Below are 27,948 nucleotides of genomic sequence, written 5' to 3'. Positions count from 1 at the left end.
TTGCTCATAATCTGACGAGACTTTAGAATAAACTTTACAATCATCAGCAAAAATTTTCACTATGCCCTCTACTACATCAGGAAGATCATTTATAAATGTTAAGAAAAGAACTGGTCCTAAAACACTTCCCTGAGGTACACCGCTCACAACGTCTGACCATGTTGATGTTGTGTTATTTATACGAACACATTGCTTACGCCCAGATAGAAAACTTTTTATCCAGTTTAAAATGCATCCCTTTATTCCAAGTTTTTCAAGTTTCAAAAATAAACGCTGATGCGGTACAGTATCAAACGCCTTGGAAAAATCAAGGAAAATCGAGTCCAGTGGAAAACCACTATCAATTAATTCTGACCACTCATCCAGAACCTCTAGGAGTTGAGTAACACATGATCTACCAGGACGGAAGCCATATTGACTACTAGTAAAAAGATTGTTTGTAAGAATAAACTTCATAATATTGTCTCTAATAATGGATTCACATATCTTACATACCACTGATGTTAAGCTTACAGGTCTATAATTACCAGGTTTTAGTTTTTTCCCTTTCTTAAATATCGGTGATACTATGGCATTTTTCCAATCGTCTGGAACTTTCCCCTCTTTGATAGACTTATTAAAAATTAGAAACAATGGATAACAAATTGCATGTCTAACTTCATATAAAACTTTCGGATGGAGACCATCAGGTCCTGCAGATTTATCTGTCTTTAATTTATTAAGTTTCTTTATCACATCTTCCTGACAAATATTAATATCATTTAAATAATTGTTCGACACTGAATTAGTATCATAATCTTTCAAGTCCTCCGTTTGAGTAAAAACACTAGTAAAAAACTGATTTAAAACTTCAACTTTGTCAGCAGTACTGGATGCTAAAGTACCATCCGGTTTCTCAAGCGTACCTATTCCTGATCTAGTCTTGAGTTTACTGTTAACATAATTCCAAAACGACTTTACATTAGTCTTTGATTCTAAGGCCACTTTTTGTTCAAAACTAAGTTTGGCATTTTTAACAGTATTTGTACATTCATTGCGATCCTTCACATATTTGATATATGACAAATTATTTCTTGAATATTTATATTTTTTCCATGATTTACGTTTCTTGACAATTGCAGACTTAGTAGCTCTATCCATCCACAAAGGTGGGCTTATAAATTTACGGTCATTTTTCTTCTTCGGAATAAATCTATCAATGTTATCGGACATAACAGTAGAGAAACATTTCCACATTTCATTAATGCTTTTATTATTTAGCAGAACATCCCAGTCAATGTCGTTTAGAGTCTCATTAAAAATCTCATAATTACCTCTAAAATATGAAAAACGATCGCCAGAAGTATTCTCATTATTCAAATAGCAACAAAAATCGAAAGTTATCATGCAATGGTCACTCTTCCCAACTGGCGAATCCATTTGTATAGAGTCTTTGGATATCATATTTTCTTCATTCGTGAAAACCAAATCAAGTAAATTGGCATTTTGACCAGTACGAAAACGTGTCGGTGTACATATATGTTGAAATAGGAAATTGTTTTGCATACACTCATAAAATTTAAAAGGATCTGTGTTAATACCACTTGATACTTCATTATCAACCCATTTGATTTCAGGGTAGTTAAAGTCTCCCATAATTAAATAATGGCTGTACTTTAAGTTACGAGCATGACATATTAAATCATTTAATTTCTTATTATTACAGGATACAGACGACGGACTCCTATAAATACAGCCCAATAACAGTTTATCAGTTCCTTCTAATTTAACTTCACACCACACCGATTCATTAAAAGCAGATTCCGATAAAATGTCAACTTTAAAAGCAGTCAAAGACTTGTGAATATAAATAACTACACCTCTATCCCCCACTTTGTCCGGTAAATACTTTTCATAATCAGCTAGATTTAGCATGGATGATATAGATTTATCCATAGAGTTCTTAGGATATATTTCGCATAAACCTATTATATGTGGCTTTTCAATTGATAAATGTGCCTCAAACTCTGAACGCTTATTTGACAGGGTGTCAACATTTGAAAACAAAACTCTCAACGACTTCAAATTATCCTTCGGAGTAAATTTCTTATCCTCCTTAACTGGTTGGGTATTGGAAATACCTTGCGACATATTTAACTCATTTGTACTGTCATTAACTGTAACTTTAACATAACTATTAACTGGAACAAAATTATCAACATTAACTGTTAACATATTTACATTTGAAGTATCTGAATAATCATTGTTATCATTATGTATCGGGGGCCCATGGAGGAATCCCCGATTTTGGCAATTCAACTATCTTCTCTCTACGAATGGCCCAACTCCTATGTGGAAAATCCTTTTTCATTTGACCCAGTTCAATACGTAGAGCATTATTAATTTCTCTCTGTTTTTTTGTGAGGTCTCTGCCTATGCCAATTTTCTTGTGAGCACCTATCTTGGTGTCTTTCAACTTATAAGCATTACGGAATAGATTGTTCCTAGAGGTATTATCCTTAACAACTAACCTAGTAAGCCTGAATTTCCCTGAGCCTTTCTTAGGCTTTGCACCTAAACGTGTAATCTCGTCAATAGCAATATTGTCAATCCCTAAAGAATCACTACATAGCCCCTGAATAAATTCAGTATCTTTCATTTTAGAGTCCCCCTCCTCAGTTTCAGGAATACCAAATATAATAACATTTGCTTCTCTTTTCTCTTCCTCTGACTTGTCATCAATAATCTGACTTATTTGTTGTGACACCATCTTGGGTAAGTTTTCATTAAGCTGGGATAAATTTTTATCCACTGAATTTATCCTTTCATTACAATTTTTCAGACTATTTGCTAGACCAACAACTTCTGTTTCTATCTTATCTTGTCTTGTGTGCATTAAAGTCAACATCTTACAAATTTTCTGGGAAGCCCCTTTGCAACCCTTGCAAACCCACTGGATACTATCATCTGATTTTTGTAAGAAGTCATAATCTGCGACAGGAACCCTTTCACACTTGATGTGGAACCATTTATCGCAAATAGAACATGATAAGGCTCTGTCATTAGATACCACATCCTTATTACAATTGTTACAAATATCTTTCACTTTGGGCGCCATATTGGATGCTGAGTTTACCACGTGGAGATTAATAAAAAGGCCACAACTCAATCAAAAAATAATGTTGCTGTAGGAAAATTGTTTTAAAACGTGTATGTAGATGTAAGGTCACTCATGGCTGTGTATTATCTTTGAAAGATGCGAAAAACAGGGAAACTTTCACAAATTATAAGTCTCTATCTCGGAGCTTCAGAAAAAGCAGCCATCTTCTAGCGCATGCGCACACCTCATCACATGTTAAACATTTATTTAAATCTTTTATTTCTTGCTTAGTTATAAAATTTCAGCTTAATAAATTTACAATATGATAAAAATTACGATCAAGGAAAACTAATAGCTTCCATCCATTACATTTAAAACCGTATTTTTCAGAATTATTTTTTACAATTGGTCAACTTAAGATCTTTGAATATGTGGGTACAACTGCTTATGCAAAGAAAAAAGACTATACAATGAGAGGTCATTCGAAAATCAAAAGTCCAATAAATAAATGGAAAATGAGTCTGTCAACCTATGTTTAGACGGACTTTTCATTCCTTACAACTGATTTTTCAATGTATCATGATGTGTAAACACACTTAACCATGTATCATGATGTGTAAACACACTTAACCATGTATCATGATGTGTAAACACACTAAACCTGTAAATAAAACATTACAATGTCCTAATCCACACATTTTTCATCCCTCTTTAATAATCCATAAAGATTATTAGATCAAAATAATTTAACACTACTTAATCCCCCCTAATCCATCTTTTCTCTATAATTCAAATTCAAGATTGGTTCCAAATTTCAGTATGAAACTTCTACACTATATTCATACATTATTCTATTAATCTTGATTAACCCTATGTCTACTTATGTACCAAGTTTTAAAATACAATGGAAATTTGTTTAAACAAAACTAAGACCAATGAGTTTGGTTAAACTTCTGCAACTTGGTTATATAGAATATGGAAAAGAAACTATCATCAGAAATTTTCATCTAAGATCAGCGTCACTGTGTGTAATTTCTTGCAGCTGTGTCTGTCTGTCTGCATGTCTGTCTGTCGCTTCTAAAATGTTGTTAATTACTACTTTTTCAACAAATTTTTTTTCTCACAAGCAGGCTCTGAAAATTTTATCAAAATACATGCTTTCAAATTCTTGTATTATGAACTTTAAATTTTTGTAAATGGCAGTGAAATAAAAACTTTGATATTTCTATCGATCTGGACTACACAAAAATAAAAAAAATGAAAAAGTATTAGATTCCCAAAGCCATTATACAACAATTTTCAAGTTTACACACATTTTGGAAGCAAACTTTAAAAACAATAGAGGCTCAAGCAATTTTGTAACATGTTTTATATGAAAGATTTCTTTCAGCAAAAAATGATTTGCAGGGGCAGATCGAGCCATTTTATAAATAGGAGGGGGGTCCCAATCCCTGACAAAAGGGGGGAGGGCAACTATATGTCCCCATTCAAAGGCATTGATCATCCAAAAAAGTGGGCCCGTTCCAACCCCCAGAACCCTCCTGGATCAGCCACTGTTTTGTGTCAAAAAGTAGTTTAAGCCGAAAAGGTTATATACAACATTTTGGAAGCCCAGCAACGAATATAAATTCAACCTTATTGTGTACCTATATTCCAAAAATACACATTTAAAGATTTAAACAGTAGAAGCATATTATCTTTTATGTAGAAAATCCCCCCAAAAAATCAAGAAAGTCTGTTGTTATATAAAGTAGAAAATGAACATCCAATGAAGGTTTGAACTGTATTCTATAGATATAGGAAGATGTGGTGTGAGTGCCAATGAGACAACTCTCCATCCAAATAACAATTTAAAAATTAAACCATTATAAGTACCGCCTTCAACACGGAGCCTTGGCTCACACCGAACAACAAGCTATAAAGGGCCCCAAAATTACTAGTGTAAAACCATTCAAACGGGAAAACCAACGGTCTAATGCTCATGGATAGAGCAAGAGGATAAAAACAAAAAAAACCATAACAAACATTTCATGCAAATTTCTAGGCTATACTATCACTACAAACAAAATACCACATTAAGGTGCCATTAGCAAACCAGACAGGTGAAATTTACATAAAACAATGAATGCAACAAGTAAAATACTGATGTAAACTAGGCTAGTGAAAGGGGTTAATTATACATTGATGCTGGGTGACATTTTTAAAGCTAGTGAGAGCCATTCACAAACCAACCAACTGCCGCAAGGAAAGAGCTTCATTTACCTTCTTTAAACCCACCATAGTTTATGCGGGTTTTACACTCTACCCATTTAAGACGGTATCTCTCATCATATTTATCTGTTGTCCTTTTCCATCCTAAAGCCACCAGAGGTCCTTCTACCCTGTAAGCAAAGTAAACAAAAAATCATTGTATAATACAGTGAAACCTGTTTAAACTGAACTTAAGATTTTGTTTGGTTTTATCAGGTTCACAATGCATACAATTTGATAGACGGGGCTGAAGAATATGTTTGGTTAATACAGTTTTAGGTGAATGCAGGATTCGATTTAGCCAGGTTTCACTGGTTTTTTCTTCAGACTACATGAGTAAAAGTTTAACCTTTTCATTCGAACTTCAACATTTTCGTAGACAAGCTTTGAACCTTTACAAGCCAAATACCTTCTAGACAGGTTAGAGTGAAGGTTGGTGCTGGTTTAAATGTTTAAACCCTCTACATTTTTATGCAGCTGCCCTAAGTCAGGAGCCTGTTGTTCATTAGTTATCTTTTGTTAGTGTGGTTCATAAGTGTTTCTCATTTCTTGTTTTTTATATAGATTAGACTGCTGGTTTTCCTGTTTGAACTGTTTTACACAAGTCATTTTGGGCCCTTTATATCTTGCTGTTCAGTTTGAGCTGAGGATTTGTGTTGAAGGCTGTATTTTTGACCTATAATGGTTTACTTTGAATTTGACCTCTAATGGTTTACTATAAATTTTGACCAGAGGCATACCACTGTTGCCTATATTTACTCTTACACATTACGACTTGGATGGAGAATTGTTTAATTGACACTCATACCACAGCTTCTTAATTTATAATTACAGTCATAAAATGTTCTCTCACTAAATAACACAATATTTGGTGACTATTTTGAATGCTTTTATCCCATCAAAAGAGAGATAAAGAATACAACAGATACAGTTAAGTATGCTTCATATCTTGACTTTCATCTTGAAATTGACAATGAGGGTCAATTGAAAACAAAACTTTAAGACAGAAGAGATGATTTCAGCTTTCAAATCGTAAACTTTTCATTTCTATGTAGCGCATTTCATCAGCGCCTGCATACAGAGTATATATATATCTCTTAGTTGATACAATATTTCCTGGCTGGTATTTCCTATCATGATTTCCTTGACAGAGGGTTGCTGGCCCCAGAGGGAAGCTATTAAACCAAGAGTTTCAACTGGTGAACTTATTAAATCTTCCCGTCTAAAATTTTACGGACCCCATCACGAGTTGGTTCCTTATGACTCGTAACTTCAATTCTTCCCTTTTCATGAATGAGACCTACTGAATTAGATTATTTACCGGGTTTGCAATAACATGAGCATCACAACAGGTACCAAATGTGGAACAGAATCTGCTTACCCTTTTAGTGGGGTTTGTGTTGCTTAATCTTTAGTTTTCTATGTTGTGTCTTCTCTTCTATTGTTTGTCTGTTTGTCTGCAAAAAAATCTGACCACTGACCTTCTGAGCCTGATGACGGCTAATTTGAGTTTAATTATATCGAAAAAATATTTGGGAAGATCTGAAAGTGATCAATAGAGGCAGGTGACCCCTAAAACAAGGTGACCATTAAGGCCTGTTTAACTGTAGTTTAACTTACAAGGACACTCCATTTCCCCCACCAATGTAAAATGTCGGCTGCATGTTGGATGGTAAACTGCATTGTGGGAGTTTAGTTTGCCGTGTGCCAGGTGATTTTTTTCCACGTTTAATGTGTGCCTTTTCTTCTGCTTCTTTCACATTGCTCTCTGTTGCTGGCTCATTGGTCTCTGGAAATATAAAAATAACAAATTGAATTTTTCATATATATATGTGACAGTATAAAGTAGGGGGCGAGTGTATCCCACCTCTTTTCAAAATTCCCTCAGATCACCTGGTTACTTTTATGCAACCACATACTATGACACAGAGATGAACAAAACAATTCTAATGCAACACTTTTCAAGGTCCTTTAGAATGAGACATCAGGTAGGCCTCCAAGGTCATAGGTCAGATTTGACCTTGTTTTTTAGCGACAGTGTAGTCTTTCTTTTTTTTCATGATATGGTGTCTGATACATGTATATCTTTTAAGAAAACAGAGGAAATCATCATGTAGAAGATAACAAATTCTTTTAGGGATTTAATTATCAAGAAAATGAAGAAATCAGATGGAGAACAGAAAAGAATAAAATTTGTTCCTATTCTAAGTTATAAATACCATGCAGCCCTTGGTTTAAAGTTGAACAGACATTTTATAGTTTAAACTGTGAGCATTTTTAATTTGGCATATTTTTATTTATTTCAAATTACCCTTATCCGTCAGTCAGAAAACTGCTAAACTCAACCCTGGATAAAGGAGGAAAGCCAATCATTTAGGTGATATATATTTATATAAGTAAATGCAAATAAGTTCATAAAATTGGCACAATTAGATGATTGTTTAATTGGTGCATAAGATACCCATAGTTTTTAAAATGAAGTGGAGCTGAAGTTAAGTATTAGCGCAAATGAGTTGTGGCGCAAATGAATTCATTTTTGACTGTACACCAAGTGACTTGTACATAAGCGTTTGTCAGATCACCTTGTTTAACTATACACCTAGTGGCCTGTTTTGAGAATTTATCAGGTCACCTTGTTTAACTATACACCTAGTGGCCTGTTTTGAGAATTTATCAGGTCACCTTGTTTAACTGTCCTCCTAGTACGTGGCCTGTACAGAGAATTATCAGATCACCTTGTTTAACTGTACAGAGAAGTATTAGGTCATCTTGTTTAACTGTTCACCAAGTGACCTGTACAGAGCATCAGTTCATTTGTGCCTACATTCTTCCAATACTATTTCCTCTTTTTAAGAGGAGATCATTTTCAGAGAACATTAATCAATTCTAATCTGTATAAATCAATAGTCTCATACAATATAAAATAAAATAAACACTATAGGTCATCGTACTGCCTTCAATAATGAGCAATGAGCAAAGCCTTTACCATAAAGTTAGATATAAAAGGCCTCGTACAGACTAAAATTTCTTTTCAATTTTCCAATACATATTTCTAATCATATCTCATTTACATGGCTAAAAATAAAAACATACATTTCCGAATTTGTTTACCTTTATCTTTATATTTTGAACTTTAAAATGCTGCCATTGCATTAATGGTATAAATTAAAGACAACTATTACCTTTTTTCAAATAGGGAAAACTGTTATATTTGTTCAAAAATGACACGATAAAACATTTTCAAGGAAAGCAGAAAAAGAAAAAAAAATTCCCTGTACAAATATATTTCAAAACAAAAAGCACAACACAAAACCTTTTTGAGTGGCCTCTGAATAAACATATAGCGTCCCACATATACCAATATAAATAAATTCACTAAAAATACTAATTATATTGGCAATTAAATATTTCAAATATCACATCACAAAAATCCTACGTTTTTCATTCATCTTTTTTCTATTTATGGAAATAAATACAAACAGAGATATTGATATTGGCAAATTTTTTTTCAATTTCAATTTCATGGTTGCTATTTTCCGTTGCTAAAACTGTCATCATGATGAAAAAAAAGTGTGTCAATTTTTAAATGTCAAAGTATGCTAGACGAATTAAAAACTGATTAAAAATGGATCTATCTATTAAAAAATAAAAACTTCAAAGGATATTACTAAATCTGACTCTATAACCATGATAACTAATTAATTCTATTGAATCTGAAAAATTGGGGCCACACACAGGGATAAAAAAAAAAGGAAAAGGAAAATGGTGACTGGCCAACCAGACTTCAATATGTGTCAGACCAAGAACAATTTATAGTCAACAAAGAATTGAACTTACAGAATAAGGAGTATTAAATGAGCCAAAAAATAAATTAGAGAAAAATGAGATTACAGAAAAAAAGAGAAAATGCATCATGAAAATAGAGAATGGTTGGGGTGCCATAAAATATAGAAATAAGAATAATGGAAAAAAAAAAAGAAAAAAAAAGAAAAACACTGAAATGAGGTCTCCACCCCTTTCAATCCAGACCTTATAGTACACTCACTGTAAGCCCCAGTTTAATAATTGTCAGTGGCGGATCCAGGAATTTTCATAAGTGGGGGCCCCCTGACTGACCTAAGAGGGGGCCGCTCCGGTCACGCTTCAGTGATTCTCTATATAAGCAACCAATTTTTTTCCCAAAAAGAGGGGGCCCGGCCCCCCCCCCCCCCCCCCTAAATCCGCCTCTGATTGTATACATTGTTAAAATATATTCTGTTTTAATTTTGTTGCTTATATTTCCAACTACCTGTTTCATTTCATAATTTATCTAGTGTTACCTTTGTAATGCAATAAAACATTGCCAGTCAACTTCTCAAAATCTCCAAGGGGGATTTTAAGTACAAGACAATGTAACACATCTCTTTAACATGTCAAAAGTGATTTTTACCTCATATACTAATGGTTTGAAAGAGTAAATATGTGCTTACTGGTAAATCCCATTTATATTTCTTTTGAATGTCTGTCAAAGGTATTCAGTTAATATAATAGAGATTTTCAAGAGTCTGATCAACACCTATTATGGGGGAAATCCCCTAATTCAATCTTGAAAGTCTGAAAAAATGATTCCCCAACAACCCCTGTGATTGTCAAAACATGAGGGTACATGATGAAGTTCAAGGAATTGAGACATTTAGAGATTTAAGATTAGGGGAAAAATTGGCCTAAAAAAGAAAGAGTCAAAAAAATAGACCCCTGGTCTCCCCCCCCCCTTTCCCCCGGCCCCCCCAAAAAAGAAAGAAAATAGGCAAGAAAAATAAAGGATGGAGAATAATTACCATAAAATGTAGGAATGTACAAATGAACATCCCCCTCTCCCCATTTAAGACTCTCCTATATGTTTTGTTCAAATACATGTACATTCATTTTAAACAGTTCCTCACTAGAAAAACATTTGCAAATTCCTGTTAGTCTTTTAACATTTTTCGAACAGTAAAACACACATGTATATATATCTATTAAACAAGAACAACTTATTATACCAAAAACAAATATACAGCAAAAATAAGAACCACTGAATTACGGGCTCCAAAACAGTAATCACATGATTTTATGTTCATGTGAAAGACATTATATATAATAAAATGTACTTTTGACAAAAGAGCCGACATATATAAATAAAAAGAAATATAAAATTTTATTTTGTCTACTTTTTGAAATACTCTTAACAGCTTAATAACCCTTATAAGTATATTGAATTTCTCAATAATGAAAATTCAATTAGTTCCATTTAAATGACAATGAAATTTACACCATTTTTAATAAACTGCAATTTACATGCATTTATTTGCTGTAAGGCATATTTCAATAGCAGTTGGAACATATTAAAATTTTAAACTGTTGGATTATTTACTAAGTACTTAAAAGTCCTGTTGAGAGGGTCTGAAGGGGGTTTACAGACTATAGAATTATGGGCAAAAATTCTGAAAAAAGGGGGAATAAAGAACAGAGAAAACTATAGGCCAAAAAAAAGGATAAAGAAAATAAGGTATAATATTTAGTGAAACTGAGCTAACGCTCACAGATGATATCGCTTGTAATTAGTACAAGTTGCTAAATGATAAATCTGAAAACACATTACATGGTATAGCTAACTTAAATAAACCTTGAAACCAAACTTCAGATATCCTTGTAATAAAGTTCTTGGGGAAAATGTGACAAAAAATTTCAACGGATGAACGAACGGACGCACAGACCAGAAAACATAATGCCCCCATACTATCGTAGGTCACGGGGCATAAAAATGAAGAGAAAATATCAGGCAAAAAAAAAAAAAAAGAATATAAAAAATAAGGACAAAAAAAAAGTGAATAAAGAACTTAAGGCCAAAAAAAAAAACATGAAAAAAAAAACTAAAAAAAAAAACCAGGGAATTTATGAGCAAAATAAATAACGAAAAGAGAGCAAACAGTTTTTAAAAAAGAATGAAGGAACTCCTATCAAGGGCCTCTAGTTAAGGTGAACTAAAGTACAATATCAGTATTTAAATTAAAGACAGGTTGATCACCTTGACATTTATCACCTATTTTTTTAAACAATTAAATAAATATATATACATGTAGTACTTAGGTATGATAAAAACTGTCATTTGAATAATACTGAAAAAAGTATTTGAAAAGTTTGCACTATGGCCTGGATGGGTCCTTCATCTCTTTATTCTTAATTCTTGAATTTTTAATTTTTCTCTATTTTTTATACTATACTAGCAACCTCATTTTCTCTATTCATTATTTTTTTGGCCTACATTTTTCTACTTATCATATATTTGGCTTATTTTTCTCTGTTCTTTATATCTTAGCAACATAATTTTGCTCTATAATATTCTTAATTTTTTCGGACCAACTTAAAAATATTTATAATCATTAAAGTTTTAAAATACAAAAGTATATCAATTATCTAATAAGAAGAGCATTAAATAAAAACATTTCAGGTTTTCACATAAACAAGAAAGCAACCTTGTAAGGACAAAAACAAGAGTGCACATGCTGAAATGTCTCTCCAACTTTACTATCATCTTCAATGAATGTTTAAAACTAGATGTAGTACTTCAATGATCATAAAAATGAGGTCAAGGTGAAAAGAACTCCATGAATGCCAGACAGACATGAACATCTTTAAATCATTCAAACCATACACCAAATGTAGTTGACATACATAATGCTAATTATAATACAATAAAAAAAAAAACTTATCACCTTATCATGAATAAGCTAAACATTCATTATGAACCATGAAAATGAAGGTCAAGGTCAGGATATCTGAAGATGTGCACCTTATAATAATTCATAACACCAAATATATCTGATCGTATCGAGAGAAAAAGACCAAATGATCAAAAGTTATTGACAGAATTGAATGAATTATGATCGTAAGTGAGAAACTGCTATATTTTAGCAGTATGTGCATTATCCTTGTGTATAAATGAGAAACTATAGTGTGTGTACAAAATAGAAAGTTGGAAGAGGATAAAATTAAAAATAGAAATGGGGAATGTTTCAAAGAGACACCAACCCGACCAAAAAGCAGAAAGGTAACATTATGAAGTGTATTCTGAACTTTGTATTTGTTTCTGCTATTCAATAGCAGGGGCAGATCCAGCCATTTTAAAAAGGAGAGGTTCCTAACCCAGGAAAAAGAGGGGGGTGTTCCAATTACATGTCCCCATTCAAATGCATTGATTGTCCAAAAAAAGGGGGGGTTCCAACCCCCAGAACCCCCCCTCTAGATCCGAGCCTGAATAGTGAGACTACAAGATCCTAAGGACTGAAAGAATACAGTTCTTATGTAATTACACCACATTTCATATCTTGGATCTGTCAAAGGCCAATTATAAACTAAAGATCTTCTTTTTTTTAATTAATAATGTTTTATAAATATTTAAGAGAAATTTTTGAGTGGGATTTAACATGTGATGAATATTTCAAGGGCCATAACTCTTTTAAAAACAGCTGGTTAGCACTCTATTTCAAATTTGCTGATATATTTTGTATAAACCTTTGATATAAATTTCATAAAAATTTGACCAGAATTGAACATGTGAGATTGTTATATGAATGGACAGAATGACGCCTAGTATTTCTATTTAAAAGCATGTGGCCAGGAGAAATAACAGGACTATAAGCTTCAACCCATGAGTCATCATTATCACTTGACCGTACCTATCACAAGCCCCTTAGTCCATTGTAATCATAATGTATCATAACAATATCCGAATACTAGCGGTCTCTAAGCTTTCTTGTCAACATCTTCTTTTAAAGATGACTGTACAGAATTGGCTTTTCTCATTGTTGAAGGCTGTACAAGGACCTTCTGTTGTTAATTTCTGTCATTTAATCTCATTGTTGAAGGCTGTACAGGGATCTTCGGTTGTTTATTTCTGTCATTTAATCTCATTGTTGAAGGCTGTACAGGGACCTTCTGTTGTTAATTTCTGTCATTTAATCTCATTGTTGAAGGCTGTACAGGGATCTTCGGTTGTTAATTTCTGTCATTTAATCTCATTGTTGAAGGCTGTACAGGGACCTTCGGTTATTAATTTCTGTCATTTAATCTCATTGTTAAAGGCTGTACAGGGATCTTCGGTTGTTAATTTCTGTCATTTAATCTCATTGTTGAAGGCTGTACAGGGACCTTCGGTTATTAATTTCTGTCATTTAATCTCATTGTTAAAGGCTGTACAGGGATCTTCGGTTGTTAATTTCTGTCATTTAATCTCATTGTTGAAGGCTGTACAGGGATCTTCGGTTGTTAATTTCTGTCATTTAATCTCATTGTTGAAGGCTGTACAGGGATCTTCGGTTGTTAATTTCTGTCATTTAATCTCATTGTTGAAGGCTGTACAGGGATCTTCGGTTGTTAATTTCTGTCATTTAATCTCATTGTTGAAGGCTGTACGGGTATCTTTGGTTGTTAATTTCTGTCATATAATCCCTCGTGGAGATTTGCCTTATTGGCAATCATACCACATCTTCTTATTTTTATATTCACTTAATGTATTTTCTTTAAAATAACTTTATAATATAAAAAAAAGATGTGGTATGATCACCAATGAGACAACTGTCCACAAAAGACTATAGGTCACCTTACGGCCTTCAACAATGAGCAAAGCCTATACCGCATAATCAGCTATAAAAGGCCCGGATATAACAATAAGTTTAGCAATTTTTCAACAAATTCCTGCTAAAGATATATAAATTACAGCTAAATACATAATGTTACATAATATGGGAAAAAGATATGGTAGATGGAAAATAGAGTATAGCTGAGAAGTATGTTGTATGCTACCCTCTCCCCCTTTTTTTCAAATTGTTAAATTAGCATTTTTTTTTTTTTTAGAACAACAGTACAGTGGTATCATTTTGAATTACTTTACATGGTATTCTATCTTCAAAGTAAAACTATCATTCAATCTGTTCAAATTCACGAAACATGTCTAACTCCTTCCTATACTGAATATCAAACAAGTTTATACATTTGTAAACAACAAAGAAAGTTTCCCAAAAGATCAATAAACATATCTATAACAACCAATTTGTTTATATCTATTTGTTTACAACACTTTTTCTCCAAACATCAAAGAAGGAAATTACCAGGTGTATATTGGACACACCTGGATATGTAAGGTAAACCCATTCATTAATCAACCCAATATATAAAGATGACCTTTAAAAATATATTTTCCTATAATTTCTTACCATTTGATGTTTGCATTGTTCATGGAAGTTTATCCTCAAACTATGTAAAATCATAACAGTACATCCCAATGTTTACATCTTAAAATCATGTTGGTTTCCATATTTGGAAATTGACGATCTCCATTTCTTTAATAGATTGTCAATTTCAAGCTTTAGAATACTATTTGTTTGTGAACCACACTGCCATTGGATACGAGTCGTTACATGTCAAAGTTGAACTTATTGTGTTCCAAGACGTTTTTAAAACCTAGATCTCTTTAGTTAAATACCAAAGGGATTCCGATATTATCAATTTTCACCTGGTTTTAAGGTGAGCTAATAATAGTTTTGAAAGAAAACACTTAACAATTAAAGGATCATGGTTTTAAATCCAACAGATTTAAAATGAAACATGATTTAACCCAATGACTGGCCTCACTACTTAAAACTCACAACTTAGTAACTGCTAATAATCGGTAATGAAATTAAACTACCTGATAATCTCATTCAGGCCATGACTAATTAATAAATGGTTATTTATAAAATATTCATCATCTTTTATAAAGGGAAGATCTAAAATCATAATTTTATTTATTTCATCTCATATCATACAATATTTTATTGTTAATAATAGAGGAAAGAATTGCAACGAAATTGTCTGAAAAAAATATTTACCAGTTTATCAAGTGCATTAAATAGTTTAAATTATATCTAAATTAAAATAAAGATAAAATCATATTCTATTTTCAGCTACTTAAAAATAAGAATCTAAAATAAACCTTGAAAATAAAGATCTAAAATAATTATTTAATGCTAACTGTGAATTGCAACATTACTTAAACTGTATACAAGAACTATAGCCAAATACCAACAGAGCAGAGCAGAATAAATCCTGGCCATATTCAAGCGCCAATGTACTACAATAACAGAATACAGGCTATACCTGTAAATAGCCAAAGTAGCCACCATTATCCTGGCTATAGAAGTATACATGTACCAACTGGCAGTATCAACACTAACATGATACAAAATGCACATTTATACAGACAGCAATATAGGATGACTCCACAACCTATACCACAAAATATAGATCAACACCAAGGATATAGTCGGCAACAGACAAACAGAAAGGAACAAAGTCAAAGAAACATCAATAAAAGAGTTTATGACCAAAGAACAAGCATGCCAGTAATAGCTAAACAAAGTCATGCAGAAGAACTTGAAAGACAAAAACAATTGCAACAACTAACAAATCAGGATGATAATACTAACCAAATAGACAAAGAAGCAAGAATGACCATCAATCTGACAAATTCAGCTGCCGCCAAAAATAATGAAGCCAAAGCACATACAGAAGTAAGCCATCAAGTAGATGTCATGCCCAGAACTGGTCTTATAACAACGGCTTCTAGTGGGGACGCCCCGCTGGAAGCGGACTGCCATCAGAAGTTCCCCTCTCAAAGGGGGGCCAATGTTGGTGGTCCTAAGCATCTAAAGGGACTAGTTCAGGCTGACAATCTAGAAGCAAAAGAAGATGGGAATAGAAAGAAACCAAACCATTTTTTAGGCAGTGGCCGATCAAACAAGATAAAAGGGAGGATATCATTATAGGTACACTCAATGTACAAAATGTGAAATCAAATGCCCTCTATATCAAAAACTTGTTAAGGGATGTACATGTGCTATGCATTCAAGAACACTGGCTTTTCAATGCGGAAAAGAAAATCATAGCTGCAATTACTGAAAATAGCGGATACATAGCTAAAAGTGTTGATGATAATGATGATCCTGATTTCAACATATCAATGAAAAGGGGATATGGCGGAGTAGCCATAATCTGGAAAAAAGAAATTAATGAAAATATAAAGGAACTGATAGACGGTGGAAATAGAATACAAGCCATACATATTCAACAAGGAGACAAACCAATATGTCTTATAAATGTATATATGCCATCAGATAGCAAAACTGCAGACATCGAATACAAAGACACATTGGCTCAAATTGATGAAATGATAGAGAAATATAAAGACACACACGAAATTATAGTATGTGGAGACATGAACGGGTCCCTGGATAGAAGCTCGACACCTCATGATAAAATCCTAAAGACTTTCTGCAAGGAAAAATGTATAGGAAATACTGAGAAATGCCCAGTAAAAGAGACATTTTATCACCAGAATGGTATGTCGAAAGGACAAATTGATTACTTCCTCTTCAAAAGTAACTCTGAAATCATTAACAAAATCAGACAAATTGATGTCCTTGATACTGACCCAGAGAATACCTCGGACCATGTACCTGTTATCTTGACACTGAACAGCCAACTGAAAAAAGTCAGGGAAAAAGCAACAACTATCATAGCAAAACCTAAATGGACTGACTGCGACCATCAAATTTATAAGGAAGTCATCAATAAAGAACTTCCAAAACTCATGCAAAAATCAAAAGGAATTATTGAGAAAGATATAAAAAATCTAGAAAAACTGCTACATAAAGCCGGAGAAGCAGCAATCCCAAAGTATAGAAGAAAAATCAAAATCAAATCAAAGGGAAAGGCGATATGGAATGAACAAATAGATAAGGCATCAAAGCAATCAAAAAATGCATTTAAAGTTTGGAGGCAACATGGAGCACCTCAAGAAAGAAGTAATGAGCTCAAAATCAAAATGACAGCTGCAAAGAGAATACTTCGAAAAGCACAAAGACAAGCTTATGCCTCGCAGAGAGAATCAACAGCGGGAAAAATTATGAAAGCTTCAAACTCAGATACAAAACTTTTTTACAAGCTTATCAACATGCAAAGAAAAACACCACTTATTAATACCAAGATACTGAAACTAAACGAAAAGACTGCAGAAGATGGACCAAGCATAATGAACATTTGGCAGGAACATTTCCAACAACTAGCTACTCCAACAATAGAGGAAAATTTTGACACTAAAAAACTAGAGCTAGTAGAGATACAAAACAATATAATAGAATCCATAGAAAGGGAAAAAGGTCAAGGCATAGATCTTGTTAATGTAAAGGAAGTAAATAAAGCTATAGAAAAACTTAAAGCAGGAAAAGCACCCGATGAAGATGGAATTTCGGCAGAACACTACAAACATGGGATGGAAGAGTTAACTCCCTTTATAGTACATTTGCTAAACTTAATCTTAACCTATTTGGATGTACCAATCTTCCTAAAGACAGGGATTCTAACACCAATCCTAAAGAAAGAAAAAGACAAAACATTACCATCTAGCTATAGAGGAATAACTGTAACTAAAACCTTTGCAAAAATATTACAAAGTATATTGAAGGATAGAGTTGACTCTGTATTTAACAACATACAAAACTCCCTGCAAAGAGGCTTTACAGAAGGAGTATCATCACTATGTGCAGCATTCCTCACATCAGAAGCAATCGAAGAAAGTAAGAAATTAAAGATACTGCTGATCTTAGTAACTCTTGACGCAGAAAAGGCATTTGACAAGCTAAACCATGAAATACTATTCAACAAACTGTACCATTATGGAATAAAAGGAAAACTCTGGATATTACTGAGAAACTTGTATAAAGGAATGAGCATCAAGGTAAAATGGGAAGGGCAATGTACAGAAGATGTCATGGTTCTACAAGGAATTCAACAAGGTGCAAAACTATCTACAACGCTATATAAATGCTACAACAACGTCATACTTGATAGCATATTAAAAAGTGGACTTGGAGCATGTATTGGTGATATACAAGTCCCTGCACCAACATGTGCCGATGACATTGCTGTCCTGGCAAAAAGTACTGCAGATGCACAAGGAATATTAGACATCGTACAACACCATACGAGCAGAGATCTAGTCAAAATCAATCCAACTAAATCTGAAGCGGTTCTATACAATGCAAAAGGCTCAAACATATCAACGTTGAAATTTGAAGACAATGACATCAATATAACCAATGAAACCAAACATCTAGGTATCAAAAGAAACGAGCAAAACCGTGCAAATATCTCAGAAAGAATAAGAACCGGAAGGGCAACAATATACAGCCTTCTTGGAGCTGGGTTACATGTCAGAAGGGGATTCTCACCCATGGTTGCATACAAGCTATGGAGAACATATGCAGTACCAAGAAGCATATACGGACTTGAGGTGATGAACTTACTTGCAAAAGAAAAGGATATGCTAGAACTGGCAGAGAGAAAAATCCTCCGACAAATTCAAGGACTTCCAAATAATACAGCAAATATGGCTGTATATACCCTGGTAGGAGCAGAACCTATTGCCATCACATTAGACAAAAATGTACTTACCTTCTTCATGAATATTGTTCGAAATCCAGGAACCATAGAATGTGAAATTCTGCGCCGACAAATAGTATTCTCAGACCAAAGAGGAAAAGACTTTATCAACAGAGTAGAAAAAACTCTTTCAAAATACAATTTGAAATCCAGTAGCTACTACATAGAAAATCCACTGAATAAAATGGAATGGAAAAGACTAGTAGGAATAAAGATCAAGGAATACTGGAAAAATGAATGTCATAATGAAAAAATGGAAAAAACATCACTTAAATACATAGAGATACAGAACAATCCATTAAATGAAGCTCACAATATATGGAAAAGTGTAAAAAACAATAGTAAAGATGTAAAGGCAGGAGAAATAAAAGCAAGAATAAGTACTCAAACGTACATATTCCAAGCCAAAAGAGCTAAGTTCGATCCAAAAGTTAACCCTATGTGTACAATTTGCGAACAGGAAAATGAAGATCTAGAACATTTTATTCTACACTGCAAAGAACTAGAGCAAATAAGATCTAAATACTGCTCAAAAATCGAACAGACAATGGATGAAATTGATACGTCAACATACAAGAAGATCAAACAACAAGGGAATTTACTGCAGCTCATAATAGACTGTACTAGCAAGGACATAAACTGTTACCCAACTGTGTATGAAAACATTGAAACTCTGGCTAGAAATATGTGTTATGAGATGCACTTGCTGCGCACAAAAAGGATAAAAAACCTGATCACAAGTACAGTATAAGTAAACTTCTTAAAATTGTTACTTACAAATAGTATACCATCCTAACTATTTTACGGCTTATTAGTTTTTAAAAATAAATCCTCACTTTAAAATTGTAAGATATCAGTTATAATTTAAAAAGAGTAATGACAAGATCTCCATATAGAAATTAAACTGTAAAGAAAATTTTTGTATATATTATACCTTAATTTTTGTCCAAACCCCAACCACTTTACATAAGTCTTACAGGAAATTTTCATTATTATTCCTGATATATGTATAGCACTCTCAGCTATGATTATAAGTAATTTTAAACTTTTGACCATTTTAATTCTTGTAAATACATGTATATGCAGACGTTGTTTCTTTAAACACTTTCCTACACCCTAGCACATATAAATTATTATATATTTTTTTAAAACTTTATGATGACAATCCTATGAATTAATTATGATATCTATTATTTAGTGATCATTATAACCTAATTCAGTCATCTGTATATAATTTAATTAATTGTTTCCCTATGTTTTAAGGTGTAAATAGTTGCTCAAACTATACCCTTTTGGGTAGTGCTCCACATTTAATGGAGGAATATACAAGAAACTGAACAAGAAAATATTAATTACCAACTATTTTTGAAATATCTTTTCTATATGTTTATCAGTTTTTTTGACATAAAAATTTAGTCACCCCCCTTTTTTCAAACCCCACTGGTGTCTGAATGTTTTCATCAAGTATAAACTGTATGGGGAAATATAGTCCAGAAGTTCATTTCAAAAAAGGATAATTTTTTCTTCAAATAATAGTATATTAATTGTAAATAAGAAATTTCTAAATATTCTGAAGTTTATAAGGGTTTTGTGGAACCATTGTGTCTCACCTACTTTTGCTGTTTATAATAGCAGGCCCAACAAAAATGAGGAAAAGAATTAATATTAATATTTCTCTTGATACTATCTTTTGATTTAAAGAAGCTGCAATCCAAGTTTGGTAAAAATCAAGGATAGTTTATGACTTAAACTTTAACTGGAAGAAAAAAGTCCATTTATAATTAAAATACAGAAAAAAGTATAGATTTTTTTTTCATCACAAAATTGACTTCTGCATACTATCTTATGCTCATAAAAAGCTTCTGTTCAAGTTTGGTAGAAATCTAGAATAGTTTAAGAAAGTTATTTAAATTTCAAAAACCCATTACACATCTAGTGAATGTAATGTTTCCTGCAGAAATACTAAGTCCATTTATAAATAAAATATGGAAAAAGTAGATTTTTTTTACATTATTAATTTCTGGATACTATCTTATGTTCATAAACAAGCTTGTGTCCAAGTTTGGTAGAAATCCAGGATAGTTTTATAAGTTATTTAAATTTCAAAACTTTAACCAGAGTGAAAATATATGGATTCCACCTACGATGATGATGCAGATTCGGACGGAATGTAGGATCGCTAAGTCTCGCTTTGTCGACAAAAGTCAAAGACTTGACAAAAAATGGCTCATTCAAGGACTATGAAAGAAATCAAGTACATATAACCTCATGGTCATTTTGAAATGATGGTAGGTATGAGTTGATGATCGTTGATCGTTACTGATTTCTGAACTCTTCAAAGAAAATGCAGTCATATAAACCTTTGATTAAATTTCATCAAAACTTGCAAGAAAAGAACTTGTAAGAGACTAATGCAATAACAATACACATGGGAACTTGGAAGTTATATGTCTCCTGCAGTAATGCATGTCCAGATAAGAGATAACTCTGCTATTCAGATGGGAGACAACTCTCCATTAATTTTCTAGATCAAAAGTGAGAAGCAACTGGGGAGCAGGGACCCATTAATCTTTGAACCACCCGATTAATAAAAATTGAAAACAGCTAATTCATGATGATCACAATAAACTAGTTTGAAAATATTCAATCAAAATTTCATTTACAACTAATATATCTTAGTTTAAGTGTAAAATATTCAATCAAAATTTTAAATGTCACCTAATCTATTACATATATACATATCAATTGAGCTGTTTATAAATCTTTTGTATTGATTCTATCATGATAAGTGGTTGAAAAAACGTAATACACTTTCCCTTTCCGTTAAATAAATTACTTTAAATTGTGTCAAGGTCAGAATAGGTTACAACCTGCATAACTTGGACACTGTCCTTATTTTTATCCATGTTTAAGAAATTCTGTGTTTTTTTAATCAGATATCCATTAGATGATTGATTATTATTTGTGGGGTACTGATATATGTGGGTTCAGTTGGTAAAAATGGACCTTGAATTAAAAGTAAAACAAAATACAACTGCCTATAGGATTGTGTGCAGAATTTGAATAAACCAAAAATCCAAATATTCACGAAAACACCCATTTTCCTCATACAATAAAATTGATCCCAATAAAAACAAGTGAAACTGGGAGCTGCTTCTCATTAATGATGCAGAATCTATATAATTTTATTAATGTAAAAACCCATATAGGTATAGCTGACTTATATAAAACATGAAACCAAATTCCAGAAATCCTTATGATGTAGTTCCTCAGATGTGATGAAAAATATTCATGGGATGGATAGCCAAAAGTATACACCACTGTTTTAAATTTGGGGTATAATAAATGAATTTACTGTTATTAATTTTATATATTAACTAACTTTTCGTATACAAAGACTGATCAGTGACGCTCGAATTAAAAACGTTAAAAAGGCCAAATAAAGTACATAGTTGTAGAGCATTGAGGACAAAATAATCCTCAAGGTTTTGCCAAATACAGCTAGGTAATCTATTCCTGAGATAGAAAAGCCTTACATTATACCTATTCTTGTGTCACTATACCTGGACTTTTTTCTAAGGAAATAAAAATTCTTAAATTTCAATTCTATATCATGTGATTGCTTGAAAATACCATAAAATGAACAAAAGTTTGCATAGTATCTTCTTTTAATATACTTACATTGATTAGAAGGACAACAGAGTTAATTCCCCTTACTCTATAATCCAACCTCAAATCAACAAGAGTTATCTTCCTTTGAATTCAAATTCTCAAAATTATTGTTTTTATAAAATTTTTAATTTGCATCATTTCACAAGACAACATAAAGATGATTGATTTCCTCATTAAAAATCAAAATTTTAAAATATGAGAACAATTTAAAGGAATTTATCTGTATGTGTACTAAACAGAAGGATCTTTTCATAATGGTTTAAACTGACAAAAACAATAAATCCTGCTATTTCAATGTTTTTTGTCTCTTTTGGATTTGCATATCAGATAGATGTTTAAGTTTAATTTAATACATCAAAATGAAATCCATCCTTTTTTGGTATGTAAATTTTTTGAATTTTAAATTATGCATATCTTTTCAAATTCAATTTTTATAATGATTCTTTTACACATATGCATTACATACATGTGATGGACTGTGAAACTCAGATCAGGAGATTTGGAAATTTTGGTCAGGAGATTAGGACTCAGATCAGGAGGTTTTTTATCGACATAAATTTTGTCGTAAATGTAACCATATGATGTAGAATTTTTTTTTTTCTTCAAATTTCCATCAAATTGTAATATGTTTATAGTTCCCTTATTGCCTCTCTATTTGAATAAAATAAAATATTAAGAAGAATCTGTTTCTTGTTTTGTTTTGTTTTTGATAAATGATTGTTCACTGCTTGCAAATAAATCATTATATTTATTTATCTTATCTGTATAGATTTTTGTTCATTTCTCCATCTCCTTATCATTGGTAAATGTATAGACAAATAAGAAAGAAATAAGCTCCACATGTATATTTGCAACATCATAATTTAATTTAAAAAATAACATACACTAACACTAGTACTGCATGGCTTTTAAGCATTATGAAAGTCATATTTGTAGAAAACTTAAAAAGACTTAAACAGTGTAAAATGTTTTGCTATTTTTTAGCTTACACAATAAAATCTAATATATGCTATCATTTACAATTTTTAATTTTAAGATTTTACTAGGAATTAAACTAACTAGAACTTTTATTAGTCTAAATGTACATATTGTATATTTAGAACACATTAATCATAAACAGATTTAAAATATAAACTCCAATTTAATCCTTGAAAGGAGGTCTAGATTGCTAAAATAATTTATAAATTTATATTTTTTTATTTGATCGAAAACATTTAAATTCATTTAATCAACATCCTTTTATGATTAATTGATTAAAATATTAATCATTTATAGTCTTTTTACAATGTACATTTTTAAAAGCAAAATAACTGAAAACAGGATAAAACAAAGGGAAGTAACAAAAAATATTTCAATATTCCCAATACACATCGTTTTTATAACACAACGGCAGTTAGCCAGAGATAAACATCGTTGATTACAGGGCCGTAACTACATTGAGGCAAATGAGGCAAATGCCTCATGTTTAAACTTTCAAAAAAAAAAAAAAAAAAAAGATTGTCTTCATATCAAATTGTTTCAACGGAAAGTGTCTTGCAAGAAGCAAGTTCTCTTCACTCTCTGGTGTCGCCCCTGCATGTTTTACATAATCCATGTTTCTATTTTACTTTTGGTTTTGAGAGTTGATGGTCTATTGTTTTTACTTCTGTGTCCCAGATTTGTCTTTTGTTCATTTATTGTCCTACTGAATGACTAGTCTGAGTGTTGATTTTCATTTGTAAACGTGTCACACTGTGTTATGTTACATGATCACCGATGTCCAGGCATTATGCGAGAAAATATTTTCAGAATATACGATGCTGCTGGACACAGAAAACAATGGTCGTTTCTTCATGGAGAATTAATTGAACTTGAAATCAAAGAATACAAAACTGCCTTTTTTGTATATGAAACCAGACTCTTGGGTATATGATACAGATAATTTTTTTTATTTCTTGTTGTTGATTAAAATATTCAATTTTCTATATTTATAATACATATCTATCACTTCTGTGGATGTCTCACCTAGTTCCGAGTGATTTAAACGACTTAGAGAAAATACCCAATTTTTCTTGGTATGGATTGTAAAATTGGGTATTTTCTCTGAGTCGTTTAAATCACTCATATACCCAAGCGCCTGTGGATAAAACTAGATATGTGGCATATATGGTTTAAATTAAAGTAAGTCCACCAATTTCCCGGTATCAAATTATTTTTGGAAAAAAACATCAATGTATTGCCATATAACCTTTTACATCAAGGGTTAAATTTGCCTCTGTTCAGACCCTTTAACAGAAATAAAGGAATATGCAGTACACGTGCACGGGAGCTAATCGCACACAATGTCAATGTATTGAGGAAAAAAAACCAAATGATTAATGGTCAAAGTTTTTATTCCTGTTCTTCATCTTGATAGTTGCTGGAGGGTCTTCGATAATGAAAGAATCATAAATACCGTAAAACAAAGTCAATATAGTCCCTATAGTGTAGACTTAAGCAGTACTAGTACTTAAAGTATATTACTCGGATTGCACACTGTCTCTATATATAAATCTAGTCATAAAAAATTACAAGTCGACACAATACAAGACAAGAACAGATAGACAGATCCGGTATTAATGATTATGAGAATTACGATTTTTGCTTTATCCTACATATCGGTCTTTTAATGTTTTCCCTAAAACCTTAAAGTCTTAAATAACAATGAAGCTATATTTTTTTTATACCAGAATATTGTCGAAAAAATAGCTAAGAATAATTTGCGTTTCTATATAAGAAAGAGTCCGGGAAACGCTCAGAATGCACGACTTTGTGTTATTTTTCTCAGAGCTTCTGGGGACCTTAAGCGGCCCCCAGTCCCCTCGCCAAAAATTTTTCGCCTCGCTACGCTAGGCGAATATATTTTGCCTCACTATTAAAAGAGGCTAGTTACGGCCCTGGATTACCAGTATGTTTGACACCCAAGCTGTCAAGTGAAGCTATATAAATATACATCTCCTTTGATGTACAGGTAAAATTTAACACAGGTGTCAATTACACCCGTCCTGTAGTAAGAAATGATCAAATATGGCGTCTGAAAATTTTCATTCATGAAATATTTCATACACGGGAGTTTTTTCTCCTAAACAGGAGGACGGGAGGAGACTCCCGTCGGGAGGTTCACATGTATTTTAATTTCTACAAAAAAAAAGGTTGAATCTTAGGAATATCTTAAAAATATATAAATGTATAAACGATGAGATTTTGTCTATATCTTCTCTATAAATGTAAATTTATAAAGATGATACTAAATTCGACTTTGATTTGAGTAAATTCCCCTAACACTACAATCCAACCACAAATTTGCAAGATTTATCTAACTTAATTACAACAAAAATTTTTAAACTTTTCTTCAAGGATTTTCATAGTTCAAATCCTTGATTTCTTGAAGAAAATACTGTATGATGAAGTTGTATATTGTATACTGTATATCTTGGTTACAAGAGCACAATTGTTTGTTTACATTTTACCGGCAACTTTAAATTACTCCAAGATGGTACTCAGAATTGATTCCAATACAGCTGCTGATTGGATGATTCAGGATTGGAATTACATTTAGTCAAAAGCTTATCCAATTAGGTTTAAAGAATACAGAAAATTATATTCCCATTTTAGAAAGTATAGAAAATATCTTCCATTTCTGCACGTCAGAGCTATTAAAAATATGTCTTTTTTATTACCCGAAAAAAATAAGACGATCTTTTTCAACTGCATTTTAAGTCAATTTTTACTACATGACGCATATATATTTATTTGGATACAATGCAACACTTAACAGAAACTGCTACCCATTTTTCACTAATTTGTGTAGTCTTCGAGAAAAAGTTTATGGAACACTAGTGATACCCTATGGAAAAAGCATTACGAATAATTGCCCTCTTGTCTTTGTATGTGCACAATAAAGATCATAAAACATTTTAATTTGATTTGGAGGACAACCAAGTTAATTCCCGTTACTCTTCAATCCAACATCAAATTAACAAGAGTTATCTTCCTTTGTATATTAAGCATGACAAAATTCTTTTTTTTTCAATTTTTCATCCGAAATTGTCTTTACCAAAACAATTAGGATTTTGGAATATAAGAACAATTTTGACAGGTTTTATTCAGTCTCTCAAAAACAAAAATTGTTTTTATGTCATAATGATTAAAAGTCTGACTCGTCCATATTATGAAATCCTAAAATTTGTTTTTCTTTTCTTTTATTTACATATTAGATGCGAGATAATTTTAATACATCAAAATAAAATCCAACCTAACATGGTATGTAAATTTTTATTTTTTATGTTTGCATGTCTTTTCAAATTCAATTCTTTATCTTTTATCACACATATCATTTAAATTTAAAACATTATGTACTTGATTATACAAGAAACATAATATATCTTAAAAGCTTTCATAATAAATCACAACTTATAAAGAAAACATCTAGAAAAATAACCTTGTAACTCTGCACAAAAAAATCATTTGTATTCCAACTCTTGTTACATTGTTCAAATGGAAATTATATTTTTCATGAAAGAAAAGATATATATCTAATTTCAAGTACAACGAACTTAACAAAGATATCAAAATGTCATCACGAATTTTTCACACTTTAATTCAAATAAAAGATTTTTTTACATAGAATTATGTTCATCATAAAATGATATGAAATGCATTGCATTTTCGATGGTCTAGGGAATGTATTTCACCTGCAGGCGGGAAAATACCCCCTATTTATTTCTGTTGGTGTTAAAAAGCCTAAAAATTATATCGCAGTATCACCATCTGGGGGTAACATCGTCAATATCACCTGATGATAGACACCTGTGTAAGTTACACGTAATCAATTTTATTCCACGTGACAATACCTTTAGAATTCATTGAATGTAGGGTACAAATTTTTCAGCAGAAACCACATTCCTGTACAGAATGGTCTACAATTAAGACAGCTGTTCTGACAATAAAAAACAAATGTTGAAATTATAGTTACCTAAATGTCCAATAGAATTTTTGAGAGTTATAAAGTATATCATTTTTCATTGTTGATTGAAATTCCAATTGCCAGAAGTAATTTCATTGAACATATCAGTGAAACAAAATGACTCCATAGTATAAAATTGAAAATGAAAATGGGGAAAATAACATGTATTAGGGGCTATAATCATTCAGTCCCATTATCCCATGGTTATATATCTGATATCCATCCAATTTTGTTATCATCATTATTCAAATGAATAAAGTTCCACATTTTTCTTTACTTTTAAATTCCCAATGTCTGTAATAGTTTCCATTTTTGTTTTTTTGTTGTTTTTTTTTTTGGGGGGGGGGGGGGGGGGGGGTAGCGCATCTCATTCTGCATCCATTTCTGCCATACTTGATAAGAGGAGTTCACAATAAAGATTACAACAACAAAATACAGAAACATTAACCTTAAATTTTACCTTTTA

At 32.0% G+C, this 27,948-nt stretch overlaps 1 protein-coding gene across 6 annotated transcripts in view; it reads right to left on the bottom strand.

Moving 5' to 3' along the window:
- The window catches only part of LOC134692870 (probable beta-tubulin polyglutamylase), a 130,763-nt gene that overhangs the window by 25,196 nt on the left and 77,619 nt on the right, over positions 1 to 27,948 (bottom strand). For 5 of the 6 annotated variants that reach the window (XM_063553485.1, XM_063553480.1, XM_063553483.1 and 2 more), the window contains 2 exons: positions 6,950 to 7,118; positions 5,342 to 5,460 (listed from right to left, as the gene is read on the bottom strand). In XM_063553485.1, coding sequence (XP_063409555.1) covers positions 5,342 to 5,460; positions 6,950 to 7,118 — 288 coding nt within the window. The remainder of the gene's footprint in view (positions 1 to 5,341; positions 5,461 to 6,949; positions 7,119 to 27,948) is intronic. The other variant, XM_063553481.1, reaches the window with a different exon arrangement.

This window comes from Mytilus trossulus, chromosome 12 (genome assembly GCF_036588685.1).
Source record: "Mytilus trossulus isolate FHL-02 chromosome 12, PNRI_Mtr1.1.1.hap1, whole genome shotgun sequence".
NCBI lineage: Eukaryota > Metazoa > Mollusca > Bivalvia > Mytilida > Mytilidae > Mytilus > Mytilus trossulus.
Note: the sequence above shows the minus strand (reverse complement) of the source record. Positions and strands in the feature narration are given on the sequence as shown.